The sequence below is a fragment of the Ascaphus truei genome, unplaced genomic scaffold (genome assembly GCF_040206685.1).
Source record: "Ascaphus truei isolate aAscTru1 unplaced genomic scaffold, aAscTru1.hap1 HAP1_SCAFFOLD_1351, whole genome shotgun sequence".
In the NCBI taxonomy this organism is placed as follows: Eukaryota; Metazoa; Chordata; class Amphibia; order Anura; family Ascaphidae; genus Ascaphus; species Ascaphus truei.
In genome coordinates, this window is record NW_027454230.1 from 11,643 (window position 1) to 29,025 (window position 17,383).

At 47.5% G+C, this 17,383-nt stretch overlaps 1 protein-coding gene across 1 annotated transcript in view; it reads left to right on the forward strand.

The window, feature by feature from the left end:
* Positions 1–893: 893 nt before the first annotated feature.
* The window catches only part of LOC142475734 (cytochrome P450 11B, mitochondrial-like), a gene marked incomplete at its 3' end in the record, with an annotated part of 62,178 nt that continues 45,688 nt past the window's right edge, over positions 894–17,383 (forward strand). Inside the window, exons 1-2 of the mRNA XM_075581478.1 lie at positions 894–1,803; positions 13,183–13,338. Of these exons, the coding sequence (XP_075437593.1) occupies positions 1,508–1,803; positions 13,183–13,338 (452 nt within the window). The remainder of the gene's footprint in view (positions 1,804–13,182; positions 13,339–17,383) is intronic.

A 17,383-nucleotide genomic window follows, 5' to 3' on the forward strand; every position in this document is an offset into this window, starting at 1 on the left:
TCCCAGCGCCGCGCCCTCCTCCCAGCGTCCTGCCCCCCTCCCAGCGCCGCGCCCCCCTCCCAGCGCCGCGTCCCCCTCCCAGCGCCGCGCCCTCCTCCCAGCGCCGCGCCCTCCTCCCAGCGTCCCCCTCCCAGCGCCGCGCCCTCCTCCCAGCGCCGCGCCCTCCTCCCAGTGTCCCCCTCCCAGCGCCGCGCCCTCCTCCCAGCGCCGCACCCTCCTCCCAGCGCCGCGCCCTCCTCCCAGCGCCCCCCTCCCAGCGCCGCGCCCTCCTCCAAGCGCCGCGCCCTCCTCCCAGCGCCGCGCCCCCTCCCAGCGCCCCCCTCCCAGCGCCGCGCCCTCCTCCCAGCGCCGCGCCCTCCTCCCAGCGCCGCGCCCCCCTCCCAGCGCCCCCCTCCCAGCGCCGCGCCCCCCTCCCTATATTATGAAACTAACATTAAATGTGACAGATTGCAGATACACGGCAGACAAGACGTTGTATGTCTAAGTTCTTTCACTTTATTGAAAAGGTTATTTATGGCTCTATGTTAGACGGAGGTTTTTATAAGATCAAAGCCGGTGGGGGGGAAGGTCGGTCCAGGGAAGAGCTGGGGGGGTGCAGTGATGGAAGAGCCAGGGGGGGAAGGTCGGTGTGGGATGGAGCTGGGGGGGGGGGGAGGGGGGAGGAGCGAGTCATGTCATGGAAAGATCTTGTGATAAAGTGTATATCTCAGATATTGTCCAGTGATAAAAGGAAAGCCGGAGAGTGAGCAGAAGAGAGAGAGGGAGAGAGGGAGAGGAGGAGAGAGAGAGGGAGAGGAGGAGAGAGAGGGGAGGGAGAGAGAGGGAGAGGGGAAGAGAAAGAGAGGGAGAGAGAAGGGTGGTATTGAAAGAGAGTGAGAAACATTAAAAACAAATAAGAGAAAGCAGAAGATGAGAGACATTCAAAAGAATGATGGGGAGAGGAAATAAAATGGTGTGAAAGAGGAGAGTAACAGACAGAGAAAGAAAGGGGAGTATAGGAAGGGAGGTTGGTAGGTGAGTGGAGTATAGGAAGGGAGGTTGGTAGGTGAGTGGAGTATAGGAAGGGAGGTTGGTAGGTGAGTGGAGTATAGGAAGGGAGGTTGGTAGGTGAGTGGAGTATAGGAAGGGAGGTTGGTAGGTGAGTGGAGTATAGGAAGGGAGGTTGGTAGGTGAGTGGAGTATAGGAAGGGAGGTTGGTAGGTGAGTGGAGTATAGGAAGGGAGGTTGGTAGGTGAGTGGAGTATAGGAAGGGAGGTTGGTAGGTGAGTGGAGTATAGGAAGGGAGGTTGGTAGGTGAGTGGAGTATAGGAAGGGAGGTTGGTAGGTGAGTGGAGTATACAGATTGAGGATACAGGTGGCAGAACGGGCAGGTGTAAGTAAGAGATAGCAAGGCAGAGAGGGGAGAGATACATAGTGTAGGGGAGGGGAAGGATACATACGGAGTGGGAGGTTGGTGTGTAAGGAGGGAGCAGGTATAGGGGTGGTAAGAAGTGCAGAACCTCCAGCCATGCTAGAGAGAACAGTTTCTCAGCAGTTTCGCTCATGCTTAGCAGGGACCCTTTCTTGGGACAGCACACGGTCCCTGAGGACAGGGACCCCACGGCCCTCCACGGTCCCCCTCCTCCACGATGCCGGCTCTCAGGCACCTGCCCTCCCAAACTCTCAGGTTCTTCCCTTTCTGTCCATTCCCAGCACTGGGCGAAACGCGTGGGTCAATCTCTTCCGATCCTGGAGGAACAACAGTTTCCAGCAAATGCATCATGTCATGGAGAAGAACTTCCAGCAGCTTGGACCCATATACAGGTACCTACATCTGTATACAAGTACCAGCATCTGGATACAGGTACCTACATCTGTATACAAGTACCAGCATCTGGATACAGGTACCTACATCTGTATACAAGTACCAGCATCTGGATACAGGTACCTACATCTGTATACAAGTACCAGCATCTGGATACAGGTACCTACATCTGTATACAAGTACCAGCATCTGGATACAGGTACCTACATCTGTATACAGTACCAGCATCTGGATACAGGTACCTACATCTGTATACAAGTACCAGCATCTGGATACAGGTACCTACATCTGTATACAAGTACCAGCATCTGGATACAGGTACCTACATCTGTATACAAGTACCAGCATCTGGATACAGGTACCTACATCTGTATACAAGTGCCAGCATCTGGATACAGGTACCTACATCTGTATACAAGTGCCAGCATCTGGATACAGGTACCTACATCTGTATACAAGTACCAGCATCTGGATACAGGTACCTTTATCTGTATACAAGTGCCAGCATCTGGATACAGGTACCTTTATCTGCATACAGTTACATAGTACAGCGCTGCGCTCCCCAGGGGGGGGCGGGAGATTTTTCTTGGTGGGCGGGGGCGGTTGCAGAGGCCTCGCGCTCTTCCCCGAGGCATTAAAATTAAATGCCGGGGATCGCGTGAGGCCTCTGCAACACTATACTTACCTCGACTCTGCCGGCGTCACTCATGTCCATGGCAACGCGGCATCAAATGATGATGCGTGGTCATGTGACGTCACATTACACTGTGGCATCATTTGACGCCGCATCAAGGTAAGGGAGGGGACGCGAGCACCAACGGAGGAAAGGCAGAGGGGCGCAGCTGCAAAAGTTTGCGCTCCTCTGGCATAGTAGATGAGGTTGAAAAAAGACGTGCGTCCATCAAGTTCAGCCTATGCAAAGTTTAGATGACAGATACTTTATCCTATATCTATACTTACTTATTGATCCAGAGAAAGGCAAACACAAAACCCAGAGTCATATCATCCAATAATATCTCATAGGGGGGAAAATAAATTCCTTCCTGACTCCAAGAATTGGCAATCATATTACTCCCTGGATCAACATCCTTCCCATGTATACTTATTTGGTATATCCCTGTATACCTTTCCTTTCTAAAGAGATGTTCAACCTTTTTTGAACAGATCTATTGTATCTGCCATCACAGTCTCCATGGGTAATGAATCCCACACTGTAACTGCCCTTACTGTAAAGAACCCTTTCCTTTGTTGCTGGTGAAATCTCCTTTCCTCCAACCTTAAGGGATGGCCCCGAGTCCTTTGTACTGCCCGTGGGATGAATAGTTCTTTTGAAAGCTCCTTGTATTGTCCCTGAATATATTTGTATATAGTTATCATATCCCCTCTTAGACACCTCTTTTCTAATGTAAATAAATCTAATTTAGCTAGCCTCTCCTCATACGTTGGATTGTCCATACCCTTTATTAATTTGGTGGCGCTTCTCTGCACTCTCTCTAGATCCATAATGTCTTTTCTAAGGATTGGTGCCCAAAATTGTACTCCATATTCAAGGTGTGGTCTTACTAATGCTTTGTAAAGGGGCATACTTATGTTTACTTCCCTTCAATTCATTGCCCGTTTGATGCAAGATAAGATTTTGTTTGCTTTTGCAGCTACTGCCTGACTTTGGGCACTATTGCTGCTGTCTACAAGCACTCCTAAATCCTTCTCCATCAAGGATTCCCGCAATTTATCCCCATTTAATTTGTAAGTCTCCTGTTTTTTCTTGTTTCTCAAATGCATAACCTTACATTTATCTGTATTAAACCTCATGTACCTGCCCAAGTTTCCAGTCTCTCCAAGTCCTTCTGGAGAGAAATTACATCCTGCTCTGATTCTATTACCTTACACAATTTAGTATCATCAGCAAAGATGGAGACTTTGCTCTCTATGCCAACCTCAAGGTCATTAATAAACAAGTTAAAAAGCAGGGGTCCCAGTACCGACCCCTGAGGCACTCCACTCACGACTTTAGCCCAACCTGAAAAAGTTCCATTTATGACAACCCTCTGTTGTCTATCCTTTAACCAGTTTTCAATCCAGGTGCATATATTATTACTGAGTCCAATTTTATTTATTTTGTACACCAACCTCTTGTGTGAAACCGTATCAAAAGCCTTTGCAAAATCTAAGTAGACCACATCAACTGCATTACCCTGGTCTAAATTCCTACTTACCTCCTCAAAGAAACAAATAAGGTTAGTTTGGCAAGATCTATCCTTCATAAATCCATGCTGACTATTACTAATAATTTTGTTTTCCATTAGGTATTCCTGAATATTATCCCGTATTAAACCTTCACGTAGTTTCCCCACTATTGAAGTCAGGCTTACAGGTCTGTAATTTCCCGGGTGTGATCTAGCTCCCTTTTTAAATATAGGCACCACATCTGCTTTACGCCAATCTTGTGGTACTGAGCCTGTGGAAATGGAGTCCTTGAATATTAAATATAATGGTTTTGCTATTACTGAGCTTAACTCCTTGAGAACTCTTGGATGTATGCCATCGGGGCCAGGTGCCTTATTTACTTTAATTTTATCAAGTCGCTTATGAACTTGTTCCTCAGTTAACCAATTGGTCATTAATATGGAGGTTGTGGCTTCCTCCTGTGGCACTACTATTGAATTTGATTCTTCCCTGGTAAACACAGAGGCAACGAATTTGTTTAATACCTCTGCTTTTTCCTTATCTCCAATAATCTGCCTGCCCATCTCACACTGAAAGGGTCCTATATTTTCTTTTCTCATTTTTTTGTTATTAAGGTACTTAAAGAACTTTTTAGGGTTGACCTTACTTTCTATTGCAATCCTTTTTTCATTATCTATTTTTGCTAATTTGATTGCCCTTTTGCAATTTTTGTTACATTCCTTATAATTCTGATACGATGTCTCTGTCCCTTCTGACTTAAAGAATCTAAACGCCTTCCTCTTCTTGTCCATTTCCTCCCTGTAAGAGATGTGTGCAGAGGTACATTTAATGGAGACCGATTAGGGTGAAATGAAATCCTGGCTTTATTGCGCCCGTTCCTTTAACACGGCAAAACATCTTCTACATTTTCCCTCTATACAGGCATACCCCGCTTTAAGGACACTCACTTTAAGTACACTCACGAGTAAGTACATATCGCCCAATAGACAAACGGCAGCTCACGCATGCGCCTGTCAGCACGTCCTGAACAGCAAAGTTGAACTCCCTACCTGCACCGAAGCTGTGCACAAGCGGGGAGACTATAGAGCCTGTTACACATGCGTTATTTACATCAGTTATGCACGTATGTGACGATTGCCGTACAGTACATGCATCGATAAGTGGGAAAAAGGTAGTGCTTCACTTTAAGTACATTTTCACTTTACATACATGCTCCGGTCCCATTGCGTACGTTAATGCGGGGTATGTCTGTAAATGTATTCCCTTGTAGATTATACCTCAGTTTATTAAAAATCTGCCTTTCTAAAGTTTAAGGTCTTTGTTGAACCCAAGTAATCTGTTTTTTGATCATTTATTTCAAATGAGACCATGTTATGATCACTGTTACCCAAATATTCAAGTCCTGGAACATTTGGGTATTACTTCTACATTGTTTGATAATACCAAATCCAGTATTGCCCCTCTCCTAGTTGGTTCCTCAATAATTTGAGTCATATAATTGTCTTTAAGTACCCCCCAAAACCTGTTTCCTTTTGTTGTAACACTAATATGCAAGTGACACAATGCTAGGTAAAAAACATATTTGAATGCTGTTTTCTTTCTACCTCTAATCAAATTAAGTGTTGCCACCTAGGCAGGGAACACCCTGTGTAGAAAACCATCTGTTTGAATGTGCCTCAGATGTGCTAATTAAGCAGACAGAGCCACACTGTCAGGTGACTTTTTAGGCCCATATAAACCCAGTCAGAACAGCCTAATGCTGCCTGCAGCCCATCTCCAAGTGGCCCATTATAAGTGGCAGGACTACTGACAGCTGAAGTTTAAAAGGAAGTTCAGAGGAAGTGAGGAAGTGAACACCCCATCTGGCCCTGATTCCTGCATTTGAACTACGCTGGAAAGGAGGATATCATCTATACCAGACTGCATCATTACTGCTGTGATGCTGCTTTACCATTTATATTTGCTGTGACTTCACTTCTTCTCAAATTATGCACTTCCTTCCACCAGCCTCATCATGTCTCTAACTCTATTCATATATCTCCATCTCTCCTTTCTTCCCCACTTCTCAGTTCACATGAACTCCTTTCTTACCTGCGCCCTCTGACACCCCACAGCTATATCCCCTGCACTAAAAAACACCCCTACAAATCCTCCTCACACATCCTCTTTCTGTCCAAGCTTCTCCTCCTCGCTTCTGGGGATATCTCTCGTAATCCTGGTCCCTGCCTTATTCCTACATGCGCTCGTCCTCGCCTGCCAATTGCAACCTCTACTCCTTCTGGTGTCAACCCCTCCAACCTCATACCCATCCCCTGCCACCCTCCCTCCTCTCTCCCTTTCTCCTGTGCCCTTTGGAATGCTCGCTCCCTTTCTAACAAGTTCCTCTCTGTGCAAATACAAAATAAAAGTTCCCGGCGCTGAAATGTCCTAGATACCGTAATCCAAACGAAAGTCTCAAATACAGGTTTCTGCTGGATGGTATATGGAATACAGACAGAGTCCCAGGGTGTTGGTAAGTCCCTTGGCGATGTCCACTGTGATTCTGGGGAGACAGAAAAGGAACACACCAATTGCGCAGTATGCAACCACTCTTAACCCCAATCGGAACCAGTGGACATAGAAACCCCACTTACAAGATGTACACTTGTATATTCATGGGAGAGAATCTGTGACTGTGTCTTTGCTCCGCTTCAGTAGTTCACGGATCCCACGTGACCGGCAGCAGTGCTTTCTTTTCCCATACAGCAAATGGCACTCACAGGGGACGCAGGCGAGGCATGTGCATGCAGGAACAGAAAGATGACACAGATGGTGTAATACGTACACACTTTAATAAAAACTTTAAAACACAAATCACCCTCACTTACAATGGAAGGGGGATGATAATATGACTCACAAATGCCGTCCGCGACTTGTCTACAGCCTGATGCACGCTTGAGAGCCCTCCTGAATGGCGGTCTCTGCAACTCCCAAACCGATGACGTCAGCGGTAGGACGGTGCAGGGCGCTCTCACAGCATCAGTTGGACTACGGTGGCTGGACCGGCTCAAACACTAAGCTCCTCCTCCCTACGCATTTCGTGACTCTGCGTCACTTCCTCAGGGGATTCCTGTCTCCCCAGAATCACAGTGGACATCGCCAAGGGACTTACCAACACCCTGGGACTCTGTCTGTATTCCATATACCATCCAGCAGAAACCTGTATTTGAGACTTTCGTTTGGATTACGGTATCTAGGACATTTCAGCGCCGGGAACTTTTATTTTGTATTTGCACGTATTTTTACAGGTTTGGAATAATCTGTTTATTAGTTCCCCTGGCAGCTTTTCACCACCTAGAAGTGGTGATCAATTTCACTTTTCATTGTGTGTGTCACTATAGTGTGTGTATCACCTGCACTTTGTAGATTAGTGCTTGTAGAGGGTATTATATTGTTGTTGTTTGTTTAGTTTAAGTTCCTCTCTGTGCATGACTTCTTTCTCTCTCACTCCCTGCCACCCTCCCTCCTCTCTCCCCATCCCCTGCCACCCTCCCTCCTCTCTCCCTCTCTCCTGTGCCCTTCCTCTCTGTACATGACTTCTTTCTCTCTCACTCTCTGCTTCTCTTTGCTATAACTGAGACCTGGCTCACTCAGTCTGACACTGCGCTGGAAGCTGCCCTCTCCTACGGTGGCCTTTCCTTCTCCCACACTCCGCGCCCTGATGGCAGGGGTGGAGGGGTGGGGCTCCTGCTCTCCTCTCTCTGCCGTTACCGAACTCTTCCTATTCCTCCCTCTCTTGCTTTTCCCTCCTTTGAGGCTCACACTGGCCAGATCTTCTCTCCTCTCCCTGTCCATGTGGCGGCCATTCATTGCCGACCTACCTCTACTCATCCCCCTTCTGCCTTTCTCTCTCACTTTGAATCCTGGCTCTCTTTCTTTCTCTCCTCAGACTCCCCTGTTCTTCTCCTTGGGGACTTCAATTGCCACATTGATGACCCCTCTCTCCCTTGGGCTTCCCGCTTTCTCTCTCTAACCTCTTCTTTTGGCCTTCAACAGTGGACTGCAGCCAGCACCCACAAGGATGGCCACTACTTAGACCTGGTTTTCACTAAAAACTTCTCTCTCTCCGATTTCTCCATTTCCCCTTTTCTTCTCTCTGACCATCACCTCATCTCATTCTCTCTATCTCGCTTCTCCACCTCCATCTACCCCCCGGTTCTGCAGAAACCTGCGCTCTATTCACTTACCTGACTTTGAGTCCACTTTACGCTCCTCCCTCTCATCTCTCAGCTCTGCTACAGACCCTGACAACCTGGTCAGGAACTACAACTCTGCCTTATCCTCCTCTCTTGATCTACATGCCCCGATTTCTCTCTGCCGCCCTCGCCCTTCTAACCCTAGACCCTGGCTAAATTCCCACAAGCGCATGCTGCGTTCCTCCACTCATTCCTCTGAACGCCTCTGGAGGAAATCTCATACTCTCGCAGGCTTCCTTCACTACAAATGTACACTGGCGACACACTTTATTCGAGGTCGGCTAGTCCCACGAATTCGGGTATACCCGGGTGTATTGAGGTTTGTGACTGTTTTCTGCCCGAGTGCATTGGGTTATTTTCCAGGCAGGGATTGAAGCATTTTATTCCCGCTGGCTGCAATACTGCACAGTATATATATATATATACTGCATTACAATTCATGAATTTATGCCATCTGGTAGACACGCGAAGCATTGCAGCCTATTAAATCCTAATCATTATCATTTAACAGATCAGCCGCCCATCAGCCAGGCATGAACCCAGGCTGGGAAGGCAAACGCAACGGGGCTTGTCAGAGGTGAGGAGCGGCGCATTCCAGGTATCTGCCAGGTACATACTGGGTATTTGCTCGAATAAAGTGTGTCGGTGCAGTATGCTATCCTGTTTCACCTCTGCCCTCTCGCAAGCTAAACAAGCCTACTTTTCTTCACTAATCAGCATGCACAAGTCTAACCCACGCTGACTGTTCTCTGTCTTGATACTCTACTCAAACCACCCTCAGCTGCCTCTTCTTCCTCCATCTCCGCTCAGGACTTTGCTGACTATTTGAAGGAAAAGGTGGAATCCATACGGCAGAACATCCACTCTGTTTCTTCTTCCCATCCTGCACCTCTTCCTAACTCTCCTCCTGACTTCCTTGAATCTTTTTCCACTGTCTCAGAGGAGGGTGCGTCGCTGTTGATCGCCTCTTCTCCCTCTACCACCTGCCCTCTTGACCCCATTCCCTCCCATCTCCTAAAACCTCTTGCTCCTACTATAATCCCTACGCTCACACACATTTTTAACTCCTCCCTCTGCTCTGGAACCATTCCATCCTCCTTCAAACATGCGCAACAGTTATACCATTACTCAAAAACAGCAAGCTTGACCCTACCTATCTTTCTAACTATTGTCCTGTCTCCCTCCTGCCTTTTGCCTCTAAACTCCTTGAACGTCTTGTATTCGCTCGCTTGCTCCATTTTCTCAACACCTATTCTCTTCTAGACCCTCTACAATCTGGCTTCCGCACTGCTCACTCCACGGAAACAGCCCCCACTAAAATAACTGACGACCTCCATGCTTCCAAAGACAGAGGTCATTAAACGCTGTTCATATTACTCGACCTCTCTGCAGCATTTGACACCGTGGACCACCCTCTTCTCCTTCACATTCTCCATACTCTTGGTATTCGGAACAAAGCTCTATCCTGGATCTCATCCTACAGTACCTCTCCCATCGTACTTTCAGTGTTTCTTCTGCCAACACCTCCTCCTCTATTGATCTCTCTGTGGGGGTACCCCAGGGCTCTGTCCTACGACCTCTTCTCTTTTCTCTCTTCACACTCGCTCTAGGTGACCTAATAACATCTTTTGGGTTTAAATATCACCTCTATGCTGATGACACACAAATATACTTTTCAACACCCGACCTTACACCTGCTGTACAAACCAAAGTTTCTGAATATCTCTCTGCGATATCATCCTGGATGGCCCTCCGCCGCCTTAAACTCAACATGGCTAAAACAGAGCTCCTCATACTTCCTCCCAAACCTGGCCCTACGACCTCCTTCCACATTACTGTTGGAACTACGATCATTCATCCAGTAGCCCAAGCCCGCTGCCTAGGGGTCACACTCGACTCCTCTCTCACATTCGCCCCTCACATTCAAAATGTTTCTAAAATCTGCCGCTTTTTCCTCCGCAATATCGCAAAGATACGCCCTTTCCTCTGTTGCTCGACTGCTAAAACTCTGACTCAGGCCCTCATTCTCTCCCGTCTTGATTACTGTAACCTCCTGCTGTCCGGCCTTCCTGCCTCTCACCTGTCTCCCCTACAATCTATCCTAAACGCTGCTGCCAGAATCACTCTACTCTTTCCTAGATCTGTCTCAGCATCTCCCCTCATGAAATCCCTCTCCTGGCTTCCGATCAAATCCCGCATCTCACACTCCATTCTTCTCCTCACTTTTAAAGCTTTACACTCTTCTGTCCCTCCTTACATCTCAGCCCTAATTTCTCATTATGCACCATCCAGACTCTTGCGTTCTTCTCAAGGATGTCTTCTTTCTACCCCCTTTGTATCTAAAGCCCTCTCCCGCCTTGAACCTTTTTCACTGACTGCCCCACACCTCTGGAATGCCCTTCCCCCCTCAGTACCCGACTAGCACCCTCTCTATCCACCTTTAAGACCCACCTTAAGACACACTTGCTTAAAGAAGCATAGGAATAGCACTGTGGATATTCTGAACACATGATACATAAAGCTTGGCCCCCTGCAGACGCACTTACCAGAACTCCCTCCTACTGTCTCTGTGCGTTCTCCCTACCTACCAATTAGACTGTAAGCTCCTCGGGGCAGGGACTCCTCTTCCTTAATGTTATGTTTATATCTGAAGCACTTATTCCCATGACCTGTTATTTATATTATCTGTTATTTATTTGATTACCACATGTATTACAACTGTGAAGCGCTATGTACATTAATGGCGCTATATAAATAAAGACATACAATACAATACAATCTCATTGCCCCAGTCTATGTCTGGATAATTAAAATCCCCCATTATGCAAACATGACCCAGTTTTGATGCCTTCTCCATTTGCAAAAGTATTTTAGCTTCCTCAATCTCACAGATATTTGGTGGTTTATAGCATATTCCCACAAACATTTTCTTTATACTTTTACCTCCACTGCTAATTTCTATCCACAAGGTCTCTACATTTTCATCATTCCCTTCATAGACATCATCCCTTATAATAGGTTTTAGATCCGGTTTAACATATAGACATACTCCACCTCCCCTTCTATTTGTTCGATCCTTCCGAAAAAGAGAATACCCCTTTAAATTAACTGCCCAGTCATGAGTTTCATCCCACCATGTTTCAGTAATGCGTATGATATCATACTGCTCCCTTGCAGCTATTAATTCAAGCTCCCCCATTTTATCTGTCAGGCTTCTTGCATTAGCAAGCATGCATTTCAGTTTTTTTTCAGAGGTTAAAGTGACACAGGCGCTCAAACGCTGGATCCTTTCCATATGATGGTATATGTAATATACAATTGAACAGGATAGGACAGGGGGATATTCTGATTAATGCTTGTAGTAATGTCCCCAGACAGACCAATTGTCCCTGAAGGGTAAGATAAGGGCTGTAAAACCAGTCAAACCCTCATTGGGAAGAGCCTGGTAGGCTGCCTGAGCTTCTCCTAGGAGTGGAGCCAGAGTCGTTACCCAGCGATCAACTGTCCAGCCGTGGGCTGTGGCTACCCTTTCAAAAGGGAGGAGCATCACCGGTGGGTTATTTGGCATTTCAGGTCTGACTGGGGCTGGGCCTGTGGCCAGCATTTGGAGGAGCTTTTCTGTTTGCAGGGCCTGGTTTTCTGCTTGCTGTTTAATCAGCCATTCTGTTTGCTGGGCCTGCCTCTCCTCTCGCTGGGCCTGTTTCTCAGCTTGTCGGGCCTGCATCTCATTTTGCTTGGCCTGGTTTTCTGCTTCCTGTTTAATCAGCCATTCTGTTTGCTGAGCCTGTTTCTCTGCTAGCTGGACCTGTTGCTCTAGGGACTGAGAAAAAATGTTCTCCATTTTTTTTTTTTTTGCAATGTGTGGCCATTCTGATGCAGGGGCCGTCCTTAAATCCCACTTCTTACACCACCTGTGGCAGGACGGCCTGTAGCCGAGGTCAGACAATAGTCCACACGTGTAATTTCAGGTTTAGAGCAAATGTTGAATGGCTTTATTGCTCCACAGCATAACTAAACATGGGGGCACACTGTCCCATTAAGACATAAACAAAACATAGCAAAATAAAACCTGCTCCACATTTCGAGAACGTACTAACACTCCAGCCTATCTATCAGGCTGGCTGGCTGATCCATTTACCAAGCCTATCTATCAGACTGGCTGGCTGATCCATTTACCAAGCCTATCTATCAGACTGGCTGGCTAATCCATTTACCAAGCCTATCTATCAGGCTGGCTGGCTGATCCATTTACCAAGCCTATCTATCAGACTGGCTGGCTAATCCATTTACCAAGCCTATCTATCAGACTGGCTGGCTGATCCATTTACCAAGCCTATCTATCAGACTGGCTGGCTGATCCATTTACCAAGCCTATCTATCAGACTGGCTGGCTAATCCATTTACCAAGCCGTAACATATATCAAACATTCCAAAACAATATGAACAGTTCTCACTGTGGTTTAGAGAGGTACTTGTGAATCCATCTGCATAGCAGCTTGTCTAGGATAGCTCTGAGGCAGCCACCTGATTACCAGCAATGACTTCCTTATAACTCATGCTGGTTTTCAGGTGTGTTGGTTCCCTTTTGATTACTCAAACATTCCTCCTGGGTTAACCCTCTGAGTGCTGGATGAAGTACTCAGACGTATGTCTCCCAGGCATAACTGTTAGGGGCTGACTTCACCCTGTCACAGGGGGGTAAATAAAATGATTGATGATTTAGGCAGATTAGAGGAATGGTCAAGAGGGCAGAAAATACAATTTTATGCCAAAAAGTGCACCTGGGTCACACAAACCCAAACGCAGAATACAGGATTCATGAGATGATAATTTCACCAACTATAGTGGGAAGGGTGTACACAGCTTGTATGTAATTACAGTATCCTCCTGTGTGCGCTAGCGCGTGTATACACACACGCACACACATACACACACTGGGGGTGCTTGTCTTTGCAGGGAGAACCTGGGCACACACAGCAGTGTGAATATCCTGCACCCCAAGGACGTCGCGCGTCTCTTCCGGGCGGAGGGGGTCTTCCCGCGCAGAATGAGGATCGAGGCGTGGGCAGCTCACCGTGATCTGCGCAACTACAAGTGTGGGGTCTTCCTGCTGTGAGTAACACCCCCCCAAATACCTGGAGAGCTACCCTCACATGTATACCCACCCGGATACTTACCCACACACAAACCCACCCGCCTAATCACCCACATACTTACCCACACGTATACCCACCCACCTAATCACCCACATACTTACCCACACATATTCCCATCCGTCTAATCACCCACATACTTACCCACCCACCTAATCACCCACATACTTACCCATACATATTCCCACCCGCCTAATCTCCCACATACTTACCCACCCGCCTAATCACCCACATACTTACCCACACATATTCCCATCTGCCTAATCACCCACATACTTACCCACACATATACCCACCCACCTAATCACCCACATACTTACCCACACATATACCCACCCACCTAATCACCCACATACTTACCCACACATATACCCACCCGCCTAATCACCCACATACTTACCCACACATATACCCACCCGCCTAATCACCCACATACTTACCAACACATATACCCACCCGCCTAGTCACCCACATACTTACCCACACATATACCCACCCGCCTAATCACCCACATACTTACCCACACATATACCCACCCGCCTAATCACCCACCTAATCACCCACATACTTACCCACACATATTCCCACCTAATCACTCACATACTTACCCACACATATACCCACCCGCCTAATCACCCACATACTTACCCACACATATACCCACCCACCTAATCACCCACCTAATCACCCACACATATACCCACCCGCCTAATCACCCACATACTTACCCACACATATTCCCACCTAATCACCCACATACTTACCCACACATATACCCACCCGCCTAATCACCCACATAGTTACCCACACATATTCCCACCTAATCACCCACATACTTACCCACACATATACCCACCCGCCTAATCACCCACATACTTACCCACACATATTCCCACCTAATCACCCACATACTTACCCACACATATACCCACCCGCCTAATCACCCACATACTTACCCACCCGCCTAATCACCCACATACGTACCCACACATCTACCCACCCGCCTAATCACCCACCTAATCACCCACACATATACCCACCCACCTAATCACCCACATACTTACCCACACATATTCCCACCTAATCATCCACATACTTACCCACACATATACCCACCCGCCTAATCACCCACATACTTACCCACACATATTCCCACCTAATCACCCACATACTTACCCACACATATACCAACCCGCCTAATCACCCACATACTTACCCACACATATACCCACCCGCCTAATCACCCACATACTTACCCACACATATACCCACCCGCCTAATCACCCACCTAATCACCCACATACTTACCCACACATATTCCCACCTAATCACCCACATACTTACCCACACATATACCCACCCGCCTAATCACCCACATACTTACCCACACATATACCCACCCGCCTAATCACCCACCTAATCACCCACACATATACCCACCCGCCTAATCACCCACATACTTACCCACACATATTCCCACCTAATCACCCACATACTTACCCACACATATACCCACCCGCCTAATCACCCACATACTTACCCACACATATTCCCACCTAATCACCCACATACTTACCCAAACATATACCCACCCGCCTAATCACCCACATACTTACCCACACATATTCCCACCTAATCACCCACATACTTACCCACACATATACCCACCCGCCTAATCACCCACATACTTACCCACACATATACCCACCCGCCTAATCACCCACATACTTACCCACACATCTACCCACCCGCCTAATCACCCACCTAATCACCCACACATATACCCACCCACCTAATCACCCACATACTTACCCACACATATTCCCACCTAATCATCCACATACTTACCCACACATATACCCACCCGCCTAATCACCCACATACTTACCCACACATATTCCCACCTAATCACCCACATACTTACCCACACATATACCCACCCGCCTAATCACCCACATACTTACCCACACATATACCCACCCGCCTAATCACCCACCTAATCACCCACACATATACCCACCCGCCTAATCACCCACATACTTACCCACACATATTCCCACCTAATCACCCACATACTTACCCACACATATACCCACCCGCCTAATCACCCACATACTTACCCACACATATTCCCACCTAATCACCCACATACTTACCCACACATATACCCACCCGCCTAATCACCCACATACTTACCCACACATATTCCCACCTAATCACCCACATACTTACCCACACATATACCCACCCGCCTAATCACCCACATACTTACCCACACATATACCCACCCACCTAATCACCCACATACTTACCTACCCGCCTAATCACCCACATACTTACCCACACATATTCCCACCCGCCTAATCACCCACATACTTACCCACACATATTCCCACCTAATCATCCACATACTTACCCACACATATACCCACCCGCCTAATCACCCACATACTTACCCACACATATTCCCACCTAATCACCCACATACTTACCCACACATATACCAACCCGCCTAATCACCCACATACTTACCCACACATATACCCACCCGCCTAATCACCCACATACTTACCCACACATATACCCACCCGCCTAATCACCCACATACTTACCCACACATATGCCCATCCGCCTAATCACCCACATACTTACCCACACATATACCCACCCACCTAATCACCCACATACTTACCCACACATATTCCCATCCGCCTAATCACCGACATACTTACCCACACATATACCCATCCGCCTAATCACCCACATACTTACCTACCCGCCTAATCACCCACATACTTACCCACACATATTCCCACCCGCCTAATCACCCACATACTTACCCACACATATTCCCACGCACCTAATCACCCACATACTTACCCACACATATACCCACCCGCCTAATCACCCACATACTTACCCACACATATACCCACCCGCCTAATCACCCACATACTTACCCACACATATACCCACCCACCTAATCACCCACATACTTACCTACCCGCCTAATCACCCACATACTTACCCACACATATTCCCACCCGCCTAATCACCCACATACTTACCCACACATATTCCCACGCGCCTAATCACCCACATACTTACCCACACATATACCCACACGCCTAATCACCCACATACTTACCCACACATATACCCACCCGCCTAATCACCCACATACTTACCCACACATATACCCACCCACCTAATCACCCACATACTTACCTACCCGCCTAATCACCCACATACTTACCCACACATATTCCCACCCGCCTAATCACCCACATACTTACCCACACATATTCCCACGCGCCTAATCACCCACATACTTACCCACACATATACCCACACGCCTAATCACCCACATACTTACCCACACATATACCCACCCGCCTAATCACCCACATACTTACCCACACATATACCCACCCACCTAATCACCCACATACTTACCCACACATATACCCACCCGCCTAATCACCCACATACTTACCCACACATATACCCAACCGCCTAATCACCCACATACTTACCCACACATATACCCACCCACCTAATCACCCACATACTTACCCACACATATACCCACCCACCTAATCAACCACATACTTACCCACACATATACCCACCCACCTAATCACCCACATACTTACCCACACATATACCCACCCGCCTAATCACCCACATACTTACCCACACATATACCCACCCACCTAATCACCCACATACTTACCCACACATATTCCCACCCACCTAATCACCCACATACTTACCCACACATATACCCACCCGCCTAATCACCCACATACTTACCCACACATATACCCATCCGCCTAATCACCCACATACTTACCCACCCGCCTAATCACCCACATACTTACCCACACATATACCCACCCGCCTAATCACCCACATACTTACCCACACATATACCCACCTAATCACCCACATACTTACCCACACATATACCCACCCACCTAATCACCCACATATTTACCCAC